This window comes from Amphiprion ocellaris, chromosome 2 (genome assembly GCF_022539595.1).
Source record: "Amphiprion ocellaris isolate individual 3 ecotype Okinawa chromosome 2, ASM2253959v1, whole genome shotgun sequence".
Taxonomy (NCBI): Eukaryota; Metazoa; Chordata; class Actinopteri; family Pomacentridae; genus Amphiprion; species Amphiprion ocellaris.
Genome location: NC_072767.1, coordinates 35,921,861 through 35,934,909, shown reverse-complemented (window position 1 = coordinate 35,934,909; position 13,049 = coordinate 35,921,861). Strand labels below are relative to the sequence as shown.

At 37.5% G+C, this 13,049-nt stretch overlaps 2 protein-coding genes and 1 long non-coding RNA gene across 3 annotated transcripts; 1 reads left to right on the top strand and 2 right to left on the bottom strand.

Annotated features, from left to right (window-relative positions):
* Positions 1-4,590: 4,590 nt before the first annotated feature.
* On the bottom strand, positions 4,591-7,385 carry LOC129347695 (uncharacterized). The gene is made up of 2 exons (XR_008599914.1): positions 6,627-7,385; positions 4,591-4,968 (listed from the first exon to the last, which is right to left on the bottom strand). It is a non-coding gene; the product is annotated as an uncharacterized LOC129347695 (long non-coding RNA).
* A 1,388-nt stretch (positions 7,386-8,773) lies between these two features.
* aqp12 (aquaporin 12) lies at positions 8,774-10,748 on the top strand. Its single transcript, XM_023271847.3, has 3 exons — positions 8,774-9,433; positions 9,687-9,803; positions 9,911-10,748. The coding sequence occupies exons 1-3, from the start codon at positions 8,839-8,841 to the stop codon at positions 10,036-10,038; spliced, it is 840 nt and encodes a 279-aa protein (XP_023127615.1). The 5' UTR covers positions 8,774-8,838; the 3' UTR covers positions 10,039-10,748.
* On the bottom strand, positions 10,031-13,037 carry rpp21 (ribonuclease P 21 subunit). Its single transcript, XM_023271848.3, has 5 exons — positions 12,881-13,037; positions 12,665-12,765; positions 11,638-11,720; positions 11,365-11,499; positions 10,031-10,587 (listed from the first exon to the last, which is right to left on the bottom strand). The coding sequence occupies exons 1-5, from the start codon at positions 12,935-12,937 to the stop codon at positions 10,490-10,492; spliced, it is 474 nt and encodes a 157-aa protein (XP_023127616.3). The 5' UTR covers positions 12,938-13,037; the 3' UTR covers positions 10,031-10,489.
* Positions 13,038-13,049: the final 12 nt, after the last annotated feature.

Sequence of the window (13,049 nt, the reverse complement as noted above, 5' to 3'; positions counted from 1 at the left end):
GCACAAGAAGAGTCGACTCATTAAAGGAGAAAACGGGAGATATTGTTGGTTCTTCTGTCGCTCTGCAGTTTCCTTAGACTGAATATCAAGTTTATATTTTAAATGATTTCCCATGTGAGCCCAAGAAGACTACAATAAACTCCCTCCATCCCCTGGACACAACATATTTTATTACCATGTTAAATCTTTATGTTTTTGAATTTTAATCATAGTTTTAGCATAGTTTTTTTCTCTTTGCTTGTTTATTTTTGTCATCTGTGTAAAAGGTGCTAAACAAATAAAGTTGAATTGATAAACTGAATAACTGACTAACTCATGATTGTGACAACAGAAGTATTTTCATTGTGATTTAAGGGTTTATTTCATTTTTAATGTTGGGGTTAAAATCTTTACAGAAAAAGAAGATTAAAGAAATAAACTACATAACAAAAAGCAATTAAATCAAAGGAAAAACAATTAATACAATAAAACTTTTAAAAAGTTTTATTATTAAAAAGATTTAAGAAATGTAAGACGTAATTTTCTAATTAAACATTTAATTTTTTAATTAAATGTTTTGTCTATTTAAAGGTTTAGTAATCTAATTAAATGTTTTGCATTTTTAAAAATGTTTAATATTCTTGTTTAATTGTATTTTTAAATGTTTAATTATGGAAAATATTTTATCTGTAATTTTTAACATTTGTATTTTTAAAATTTTGTTTAATTTCATAATGACATGTATTGTATCTTGTTGAATAATCTAATTCAAAATTTTGTCTGTTTAATAGAGTTAAACATTAAATACAATTAAATTCTATTAAACAGAAAAAATATTGAATTAGATAATTCAACAAGATACAATACATGTCATTTTGAAATTAAACAAAATTTTTAAAATACAAATATTAAAAATTAGATAAATTATTTTCCATAATTAAACATTTAAAAAATACAATTAAACAAGAATATTAAACATTTTTAAAAAATGCAAAACAGTTAATTAGATTATTAAACCTTTAAATAGACAAAACATTTAATTAAAAAATTAAATGTTTAATTAGAAAATTACATCTTAAAGACAATAAAACTTCAAATAGGAATTAAACAGAAAATACAATGAAGCATTTAAAAAGAAAATTAAACATTAAAAGATGGTAAAACATTTAAAAAGAAAAACCTTAAATATTTAATTGAAACATTAAATATTGGGAAAGGAAAAAAAACTCAAACAAGCCGATAAAACATTTGAAAAAACAATTAAATATTAAAAAGACAAAACATTTGGAAATCAAATCAGACATTAGAAAAGAATAAAAGGTGAGAAAAGAGCGAAACTAAACGTTTAAGAAGAATCAAACTAAAGACAAAACATTTGAAAAGACACCAGTTAGATTTTAGAAGATCAAATTAAACAGAAGAGACAATAAAACGATCAAAAAGAGCAAAAACAGATAAAGATCTTAAAGCGTTTTCTAGTCTGAAACGAAAACATCAAGTTGTTTCTTCAAACATTTCCTCTTTCTATGTTCTTGGTTTGATTGTGGACAGATTTACTAAGAACTCATTTCAGAAAACTGCTTTCCAGATAAAGTCTACTAGTAGTTGAAGGCATTTATCAAACTAATGTTACCTTCTGATCTCCACAAACTTTACTGTTCAGTGAAGAGAATCAAAGTTTGTTGAGGATTTCTAAAAAACCCACAGGTGAAGGTCTGAGAAGAACTCAGATGGATGGTCTAAATGTGAAATCAAGACTCATGGTCACAAGTTTTAAGGCTTTGTTAACCATAAAGTTCAAACTAACAGAGAAGTACTGAGAAACTTTTAAGATTTCAGTCCTCAGACTGTCTGAAGGTTCAAACTAACAGAGAAGTACTCAGGAACTTTTAAAATTTCAGTCCTCAGACAGTCTGAAGGCTCAAACTAACAGAGAAGTACTCAGGAACTTTTAAAATTTCAGTCCTTGGACTGTCTGAAGGTTCAAACTAACAGAGAACTACTCAGGAACTTAGAAGATATCAGTCTTTGGACTGTGTGAAAGTTCAATCCAACAGAGAACTACTGTGGGACTTAGAAAATTTCAGCCCTCAGACTGTGTGAAAGCTCAGGTCCTGAGGACTTGGGAGGTGTGGAGGCTTGGAAAGTCTTGGAACTGAAGGTTCAACCCTCCAGCACAAAGGCTACAAGTCCAACCTCCTGAGAAAAACGGTCGAGTTGAGACTCGAGTTAAAAAAAACCCCGAAAATGACAAAAAATAGATGATAAATGCGCAAAAAAAGGAAGAATTAGTATCTGAGCGAGTAGCTCAGGGGGTTAGAAGAGTGGCTACCAAATGGAAGGTCGCCGGTTCAAGACCCACCACCGGCAGTTTTCTTTCTTTGTCTTTGCCAGGATTTTGAGAAAAATTTAAGAAGGGTCTGGTCTTGAACCAGCGACCTGCAGCTCCATAGACAAACCCTTAACTCACTGAGCTACAGATCAGATAAAAAAAAATGATTTCGTCGTCCCTTTGGCATCGTAGTTTCTGTGTGACCACATGGGCAGAGCCAAGGCGGAGTCTGGGTGGAGTCAGGGCGGAGAGTGGGCGGGGAGGTGGGTGGTGGCCTCCCCCCTCTACTCCCCCACCGCCCACCACACCTTCCCCCGCCCTACGAGTTCTTCGAGTCTCCACGAGTTCTTCGAGTCTCCATGGGTTTTCCCGAGTTTCTGGAGTTTCCACGAGGTCGGAGGCAGAACAAGTTGTCATGAAGAGGTGTTGAAGTCGGCCAGGATGGACTGACTTTTTACAGCGACTAGAAGGAAGACGAGTAGAAGTGCAGGTCTTTAACCACCATCCATAAAATCCATGGAGTCGGCTCCAGAGAAATGAAGGGAGGTTAACTTTTATCAACCTCCATCCAGATGTTCAACTTGATATCTTTACTTTGACATTTTTAGCACCACAAACCTTTAGTATCACACTTTATTATCATTCATTAGGACTTTAATGGAATCCACCAGCAGATTTAGTTTTTCTTGACAAACTTTATTCTTGTCATCGTGGGACTGCAGTATTTAAAACTCTTCCTTCTATTTGACCTCATGTTTATTAGTTTTAGTGGAGAAAATTATTTTAATTGTCCATTAGTCTCTTAAAAACCAAGTAATAAATTGGATTAGTCAAGAGGTTTAAATTTCTTACTTTGTCATATTTTAAATATGACAAAAAATATAAAAATAAAGTGTCTTGAGACAATTTGACCTGTATTTGGCGTTATATAAATAAAATTGAATTCAAATTGTATGTATCTTGTAATGTTGGAGTAATTCAGCCATATATGTTGGAAAACACATTTTCTTTGTCCATTAATCTGTTGATTGTTTTCTCCAGTAATTCATTTCTTGTTTTGGTTTATAAAATGTCAAACCCAAATATATTCAGTTTACCGTCATGAAAACCAAAAAGATTTACATTCATGATGCAGGAATCAGGCAGTTTTTCACTTTTTATCTTAGTTTAGTCAGAAAGATAGTTGATAATGTGTGAATTGTTGCAGCTTGTGAGCCGTAGAAGGTTTTAATCTTTGGGGCCGAGTGTCAGAAAACATTTAGAAACAAACATCAACAAAACACTCAACAAAGATTTGAACATCATTAAAGGGAAATCCAACTTTTGCATGACAATGTCAAATTAAAGGACATTTATTTCCAACGTAAATGTGTGATATTCATCCTCTGGAGCTTTCTCTTCACATCGTCTTCCACCTGGACTGGTTTGGTCGGGAGCATGTGCAACAAACATTTGAAAAACTGCACTTTAACATCAATGAATGACACTGAAGTTTAATCTCTACATAAATGAGACTGAGTCTGGATGTGCTGCTCTGTCATTAACTCCTAGGTTTAGGGAAAGTTCAAACAAAAGAGGACAGTTCAGATAAGACTTGAGAATGAGCTTATTCTGAACAAACATCTCAGACTTTCTGAGCTTCAGCACCTCTAGCAAGATATTTTAACAACAAGCAACTCAAGAGATCCAGAAGTTGGAGAGAGTTAGCTTTAGCTGAGCCAAAGAACATGTGGGACGCTAACCTAGCAAATATTTCAGACTTTTCTCTGTGAATTCTGAGAAATAATTTCCTATTTAATGACAGAGCTACACATCTTAACTCAGTCTCATTAAAACAGACTCTAATTCAGTGTCATCCATCCATATTAAAGTGCACTTACCCAAAATGTTTGTTGCATGAGCTCCAACAAAACCTGTCCAGGTAGAAGGCCACTTTGACAAACAGGAAGTGGAAGATTCCAAGCAGATTTATAGAAGGGAGAACCGGACTGTACTAAGTGTGGTCCAGTATAGAGGGGTGTTTTGTGGGTTTTTAAGGCTGATAATGATTATTAGTGAGACATCTGGAGTAGATATTCATTTGCGATAAATGAAAGTATTGAAAATCTTGGAGTTAAACTTTGAAGAACACAAACTCTAACAGAAAACTTTGTTGATACATTTTGTTTTGTTTACAGATGTTAAGTTAAAGGAATTGTATTCGTGACGTATAACCAATCAAATCACTCCAGAAGACAGAGCGACCACAGGTAGATAAAGGTTCAGAGCCAAAGTAGCGCCATTTTTAAATGTATTTATTACCGTAAATCAGTAAAAAATAAAATACTGATAATCAGTAAATCAGTCAGCCCACAATTACTACAATTCTACAATGTATGTCTCTTTCCTTTGACTTATTTGTTGTTTTCTGGATTGTACTCAGCTGCATGCCTTCGTCCACCCGGCCTCCGTTGACTCGTCCCACCTGCCGTCTCTGGAGCTGAAGCTGGATTGGAACAGACCAAAGTACAGTCCAATCATGATGCCAGCTGCCTCTCAAAAGACTCCTTCATCTGGCAGGTGGCGGCACTTCTTCTGAGGGGAAGCTGAGCTGGCCCGGCAGAACTTTGGAGATGTGTTCCAGTGGTTGGTGGATGTGTGGGGAGATAGAGAGGGACCTTTGAATTGTTCAGAAAGGAAAACAGGGAGACAGAGCCTTCAGTTATCAGGCGCCTCTCCTGTGGAACCAGCTCCCAGTTTGGGTTCGGGAGGCGGACATCCTCTCTATTTTTAAGACCAGGCTTAAAACCTTCCTTTTCGACAAAGCTTATAGTTAGGGCTGACTGGGGGACCCTGACGGGGTGAGCTGGTGTTTTCATTTGCAAAACTGACTTCCCCTCTTGACGTCCCTTTAGTTTGCCCCTAGTTATGCTGCTATAGGCCTAGACTGCTGGGGAACCTCTCTTGAGCCCTTCTCTAACTACCTATGTATTTACTATATATACCATTATTGCATTACATTCACTCTGTTTCTTTCTGTGTCCTTTCTCCGAGTGTCCCTGGTCCCAGAGCTGGATGCTGGATGCTTCAGATGTGTGGCTGTGTTTTATGGTCCTTGTGTCCCACCCCCCCACCTCTCTATCTCTACCCCTCTATCTGTATCCCTCTATCTCTACCTCTACCCCTCTATCTCTACCTTTCTACCTCTTCTGTCCCTCTCAACCCGCCCGGCCAGGAGGCAGATGGGTCCCCCCACATTAGAGCCGGGTTCTGCTCGAGGTTTTTTTCCCTTTTAAAAGGGTGTTTTCCTTGCCACTGTCGCCTTTTGGCTTGCTCTGGGGGTCAGGCATATGGGTTCTGTAAAGCGTCTCGAGACAATTTGACTGTAATTGGCGCTATATAAATAAAATTGAATTGAATTGAATTGAAACCCATTGGTAGCTTTAGTTTAGGGTGCTACTGCGGTGTGTTTTTGGGTTTTAAGAGGTGAACAGGAAGAGTTTTTTTTCATATTGATTATCTTTTACTTTGTTCCTGGTTGGAATGCCCATCAATGTCAACATGAAGTTTACTTTTAGTTCTGTTGATTTATTTTTATTTTACTAACACCCATTTGTTTTTAACCCCCTCACATGCTGTGTTGTTGTAAACTTACTCTTTCAAATAAATTCTCATCTAACCCTCTGGAAACCAGCGTTTGGACTGTTTTTGTGTTGCTCCTCACTTACTGACAGCTGTGGACTAAAGGCTATACTGTGACGTTTTTAGAGTGACATGCTATACTATGATGTTTGTTGGGCGACACGCTATACTATAGGCTTTTTAAATTGACATATTACTGTGACCTTTTTTTTGTTTTAGTTTTTTTTGTTTCTTTTAGCAACATATAAGAATTCGAACAGTTTTAAAAGTTACTATACTTCTTGTGCAATGAAATTATTATTCTATGGCATCTTTTAGATGACATATTATACTCTGATGTTTTCTTGAATTACATACTATTTTGACAATATACTGCACTATGACAGTTTTTGAACCACATATCATACATGACAATTTTAGGCAACATCCTATCATTTTGTGCTTTTTGAACCACACAACAATCTATGTTTTGTTTTTTTTTCTTGCCAACATGCTGTACTATGAACTACAGGCCATACTATGTTATTCTTGAGTAAAGTATACTATACTTTGACATTTTCAGAACTACATCCTATACTATGGCGTCATAAACAGAGTGCTTTGGTTACATGTTGATTTATAATCTAGATTTTTTTCTGTTTTGTTTTTTGACGGAATTACCACAGACCTGACCATGAACACCGTTGACACCCACCAGAAGGAGACGCTGTCTAAGATCTCAAGGCTGCTTGGTCGTGGTCTTTCTGGCACGTACTCTTCCAAGATGAGCCGGGAAGTTAAACACTGATGGAATGACACCAGGTCTAAGCCGACAAACTTCCAATTCCTCCTCAACCCATAGTCTCTGGGAAACCTACATGGAGTAAGAAAAGTAGACAGAGAAGTAATTTAGTCTGTACACAACATATTAAAAAGAAATCATGCTAATAAATTAAGTACAAAGAACCGAATTCGCCAATATACTGGAGACCAGAGCTATTTAATTTGATAAGTATAACCTTGTTTAGTAACATTTCAATTATTTGAGAGCAGTCCTAAAGAACTGCCTGTAATCCCAATCATAAAATGGGTTTGGAGGAAGAACATAGATGGTAATCTGGATATATATGAGTTAGGCTTTATAACTACTATTGGTAGTATTGGTGGTAGTAATAGCAATGTGACTACTACTAGTAGTAGTTTTTAGTACACTAACTGCTACTACAACTTGTAATACTATTACAAATGCTGATACTACTTCTACAACTCTAACAGCTGTTTATACTACTACTGCTGCTTGTACTTTTAGTATTACTACTACTGCTTGTACAACTATACTACAGCTACTATTAATCGTCTGGTATTTGGTTGTCAAGCTGCTAGCTCGCATTAGCGTTTTGCTAGTGGCTAACTAGTTAGCTCTCATAGACGGGAAGCTCTCAACAAGATTTCATAATGAAAAAAGAGCCAAAAACTATTCTTACCTATGAAAAGTCATTCCAAGTTTCCTTGTGTCAATCGTACGACGCAGTGTGTAATTGTATGCAGCACAGTGAGCCGGCATACCTCTTGTTTCCGTTTTCACACCGTTTACATCAACAGAATGCACTGAACCTTTGCCCCATTAGCTTAGCCTCGCAGTAGCACGCAGCTCAAAGGGGCGTGTCCTATCTACTCATTCATATCTATGAGAACAACGGTGGCTGCACATAAGGATGCATGACATTGATTAGCTGCGTAAATACCATTATATACAGTCTATGGTAAATACGTATGTGAATCGCATCATTGGCTGCAGCAGCCAGTCACCGGTCACTCACTGACTCACATTGAAAAATAGCACAGAATGAATTGTTATGTGTTTATTTTATATACAATTTAGGTTGTATTTTTTTTGTGCGCAGCGCAGATTTTCTGTGCGCGGAGACCGTGTCAGCAGTGCGCAATTGCGCACGCGCGCAGCTTAGAGGGAACAGTGCGCAGCTGCACTTTGAGTTTAGTGCTACCTGGCAAATGTTAGCATGCTAACACCAACTAAAATATTTCACACTGATGTTGTGGGAGCTTCCTGTTTTGTGCTCTGTATGTAGAAAGATCTTTGAAAAAAAAACCAAACAATATCTGTAAAATAATTCTATTCTTAGTTGTTCTAAATACAGGAAAAATTGTGTAATTTTATGGACACATTATATCACTGCAAATTACTGTTAGTAATGATACTATTTTTTAATGTGGACATAATGTACAGTTTTTCATACAGTCAAATGTAAATTAATATTTTTTCTGTGATATTGCTAGATTTTACCTGTAATTTAACAAAACAGGGACAAGCTGTAAATGACTGCATTAACATACATGTTTTTTTCATTTAAATTAAGTCAAATATCTGTTAAATAATATTTGGGCTAATTTAAACAATAAAATTGTGTAATTTTATGGTCAATATTGTAAAATAACAAATGATCTTTTATAGAAATGCAGATTTATTCATGTGGCTATTATTTAGTTTTGACCAGTTTTTTTTAAGGTTATCATGTAAATTTGTTATTTTTTTTCTGGATTTTACTGAGTATCATCAGTATCAGTATCACCATATGGATGCACAGTGGTTACACCAGAGTAAGTCATGTAAGACAAAAGACCAGAAATCTAGCCATTTACTATCAGTAAAAAGACTTAAAGTATATTTTCCTAATTTAACCACAGCTGTAATACAGTAAAAAACTGAATGAATGTCAGCTTCCTCATCTGACCTTGCAAAAGCACATGTGTATTTTGGCAGGTGGTTGGGGGTTAACCTGACGTGTCTCTGATAAGAAATATGTCTGTGCATGTGCCACGTTGTCAAACAGGCAAAGTAAAGTTGTTGAGTCAACCCCTCACTGATTCCCCTTTTCAAAGAAGATACAGGACACCCGACCTGAGCCATGTCCGGACTGAACGCATCTCTCGGATACTTTGTGGCTGTTGTGATATTTGCAGCCTCAGTTCGAACACTCCTTAGAAAATGGCCACGATTCAGTTTTATTTCGGAGTTTGCCTCCTCTTTAATGCTGGTGGCATGTTGGCTGGAGGTGCAGACCATTGTGGAGGTGGGTCAGTGGGCCGGGGCCTTGGGTCCTGATGTGGCGGTGACTATGCTGTTTGGGCTGCTGCTGACCCACGGTGTCATCTGTGGTGCTGCGTCCGGGAATCCCAGCCTGGTCTTGCAGAAGTTCCTGCAGCTCGAGGCCTCCACTCTGCCCACCCTGCTGGCTATTACAGCCCAGTTTGCTGGGGCTCACCTGGCCCTTCTTGCAGCTGTGTACTACTGGAAACTGGAGCTGACGGACATGCACATGATCAAAAACCTGATGGCGGCAGAGTGCAGCTCCTCTCTGCTGGTCTCTGTGCTTCAGGGCTTTTTCACCGAGTTTGTCTGTGCATTCATTCTTCACCTGATCTACCTGAACCTACAGCGGAGATCAGCTTTGATCCGGGTTCCCCTGATCGCTGTCCTCCTCACATTCTTTACCCATACAGGTAAGTGTTACATGAAATGGCCCCTTTTTTTTATCCTTACTGCATTAGAAATCATTGCATTTCATCATCTTCTTCTTCACAGGCATCACACACACTTTTTTCTGTACAAGAACATATAAAATGTGCTTCCTTTGATATTTTTCTTACAAAAAAATTCGACTTTTGCATCTGCTTCTGAGGTCTTCAAAGAGTCTTTAACCAGTGTAACTAAAAGCAACTAATGTAATCTTTATGTGACCATTTTTTTCTGCAGCCAGAGGCTACACCTCAGCTTACATTAATCCATCACTGGCATATGGACTCACCTTCCACTGTCCAGGATCTACCCTCACACAATATGCAGTTGTCTACTGGCTGGGCCCACTCATTGGTAAATTACATTAAACTAAATATACGTGCATCAGCAGTCAGTTCTTTGGAAGTGCACACAGTGTTTACAGTGTCGGCTAAATGTAATTGGATTTATCTTTTTTCCAGGCATGACTCTTGCTCTTCTCTTGTACATGGGTCATATCCCGAGGTTTTTTGCCAAGAACCTTCTATATTTCCAGAAGACACGCTTCAGAGTGCCAAAAGGAGACAAAGCAGAGAAGAAGAAAAAGTGAAAGATGATCTGTATTTCAAAAAATCTAAACTTGACAAACAGTGTTCAATGTCCAAAATATGTTTACTTCAATTTCACAAAGTCGTGTGGAAAATGTGAATATTTGGGATAAAAAAAAAACTTGAGCAAAAATCTATTTAATAGTTCCTTTCTTGCCTCCTGTTTTCAATGAAACCACGACTGAAGCTTTTCCATTGGAACAAACCCACTATCTCCAACATGTGCATGATGCCATATAGTTGCCACCAGGTGGTAGCATCAAGAAAGAGACAGGAATATGGGCCAATGAAGTAAACTGAATACAAGCTTGCATCATAAATAATATCACGTAACTTCCTCAGATTATGGATATGTGTTTCACGATAAGGCTACACAATATTTCATTCAAAAAAATAAATAAATCAAAAATCAGTCGTTCATATTTCAAACGAAGGAGAGAGGAACTGTTGCTGCTACGTACTGGCAGAACTCTGAGCAGCACTGGGTTTAGAAGATTGTGATTTATCAGGCTCCGTGTCTTTTGGCTGATTTTTAGTAGATGATCCTTGATCTGTAGAAAGAAAGTAAATAGTATCAGATTTGTGCAGTTTAAGTTGTTCTTGCAACTGAAAGGTGAAATCTGAATTTACTGAATTTGGCAGTATGCTTGTATGAACCGTGTTCTGTACAGGTGGTGAATTTCACTAATAAACAGAGGGAAGTCTTCCTGTCTATGCGCCTGTTCTTTAAATGTCTCGACAACTGTACATCTTATCTATTTTAGACTTGGCAGTGTTACTTCTGGGGACCTGACCTCTATTTAATATCTTAAATAAACCTGTGGGCAGATCATAAGGCCAGTGCTAAACTTTCAAGTAAGTATGTGAGGGTGAAAAAGTGTCCATGTGACGTAAGTTTTTCCAAAAGTCTGCAACAGTCTGGGCGGGCCTCTGCTTGCAGCCCACAATTTGTTCCTGTGAATTTGCTACAATGGCAGAAGTGCAAATCCCCAGCAGTAATTTACATACGTGGAACACACTGACACCAATCGGTGTAATAGCAATAACTACAAACACATGGTATGCCACTAGAAAGTGGCATGACAACAGCTACGCATCAGTAGTGTCTGCAGCTGTCTGTCTGCATGTCCACAAGGGAGTACAATTAAGGATTAAGCTGCCTGTTTTGGTCGAAAACATCATCAAAGGCAAATGTGGAATGTCACATAATGTCACACTCTGATAAGAGCCTCAAAGACAAATGATCGGGTTGCAGATCTAAGACAAGGTTTAGGAATCTTGTCTCAGATCAGGGGTGTTGGCAGAACTTATAATTTGAGGTTGGTCACCTGGCTGCTTTTGCTGCTCCAGCTGAGCTTCAGGTCGGTCGACCCATAAACAGTAATCAGGATTGTTCAGCAAGCTCTTGCTCTGGCCACAGCTGAGACACCTCATCACAGTAAAGCGAGTCTTGTTCTTTTTTCCTTAGGACATGAAATCAACAAAAAGAGCATTTTATTATCTATTTCTGAAGCACACACACACATGAATAGACTAAAAATGTTTACAATTACATTCAAGATGTAATGCAAGGTTGTGGGGGAAATGACAGACTTGCTTACTTCGTTGTCTTGTTGTAGCAGTTACACCTGGGATGAGCAACGAGCTGCACTTCTTGCATAATGTTCTCTTCACTGATGGGTCTCTGAAACAAAACAGACCATGGACATTTTAGTTTTTTCAATATGTTTCAACTTCATCATCCTGTCTGTGGCTATCAACCTGAAAAACATTGGTTTCTATCTCCAAAGCAAGAGAGGTGAACATATTTGCGCACAACACAATAGTAACTTTATTAATTACTTCACTAATTGCTTTTTACTAAAAATGGTGACAGGATAGGCCACGATATAACAGCAAATAACACTCTGTACGTTTTCTCCTCAGACAGATGAGCTGTCCCACACAGATTCACAGTTTATGAGCTACAGTTAAATCATTAGTTACAGAATTGAATCCTGAGCTCCAAACAACTGGACATTATTTTACTGTAAAAGTTTGATCTGTTTAGTAAAGCTATATCATTTGTTTTTATGTGGCACATGTTTTTGTTTCACAGGAGGAAAGTGATATTTTGCACATATGAATGCTATACAGAATGTGACCCAATCATTTTTTAAGCAACTATCAAATGTGGAAATTGGTGGCAATAAAAAGATTGTTACAGATAAATTAGAATTTCCAGTACTGAAATCATTAATAAACTACATAGGTTTTGCCAGTGGGTGAAATTTTTTTCCCACAGATATGCTGAAACATTTTCTTTTGGTCTGTTTTGAGCTTTGATCGCTATACTGAACAAATGTTTATTGTACCTGTATTAGTCTATATACATCAAATGATTTCTAACATGAACTGTAAAATAAGAAACCTGAGTGTAGCACTATGTGATTTTGTTACTCTCATATTGACATAAAATTCAACTAGCCTGTAATAGACTTCATAAATTTCAGTTATGTATGTGTTTTTAGTGTGCCACTCCAAGACTGATAAAAATAAACTTCTTGCTGAACAAGCAAGTGTAGCAAACTTACTCATGATAAAACCCTCCAACATTACCAGACCAGCGTTTTGATTGACTGGACTTACTGTCTGAGCACTAAACGTCTGGCAATCGTCCTCTGTGTGAAGCAGTAGAACCGAGCCAGCTCCACGTTGTTGGGGTTTTCAGATAAAACACAATGTGCAGCCTGCAGAGACAAAACACGGTTCAATGTAACTAGCTTAGCTCGATAGTTAGCATGTTAGCCGTGGGGTTTCTGGCGTTAGCGTCCTGACAGCGACTAAATTTAAATCTTTTCCTACCTGGTACAGATAGTTCATTCTTTGATAAGCTTCTTTGTCTTTTAATTGGACCGCCATTATATATAACAGTCGCAAAATAACAAAAAAAAAACTCTTTCAGCTTCGTCCGGACGTTACAGCGGCGTTACTTACGAGTTCCGCCTCTTCGATCCTCCAGAATAAAAGCATT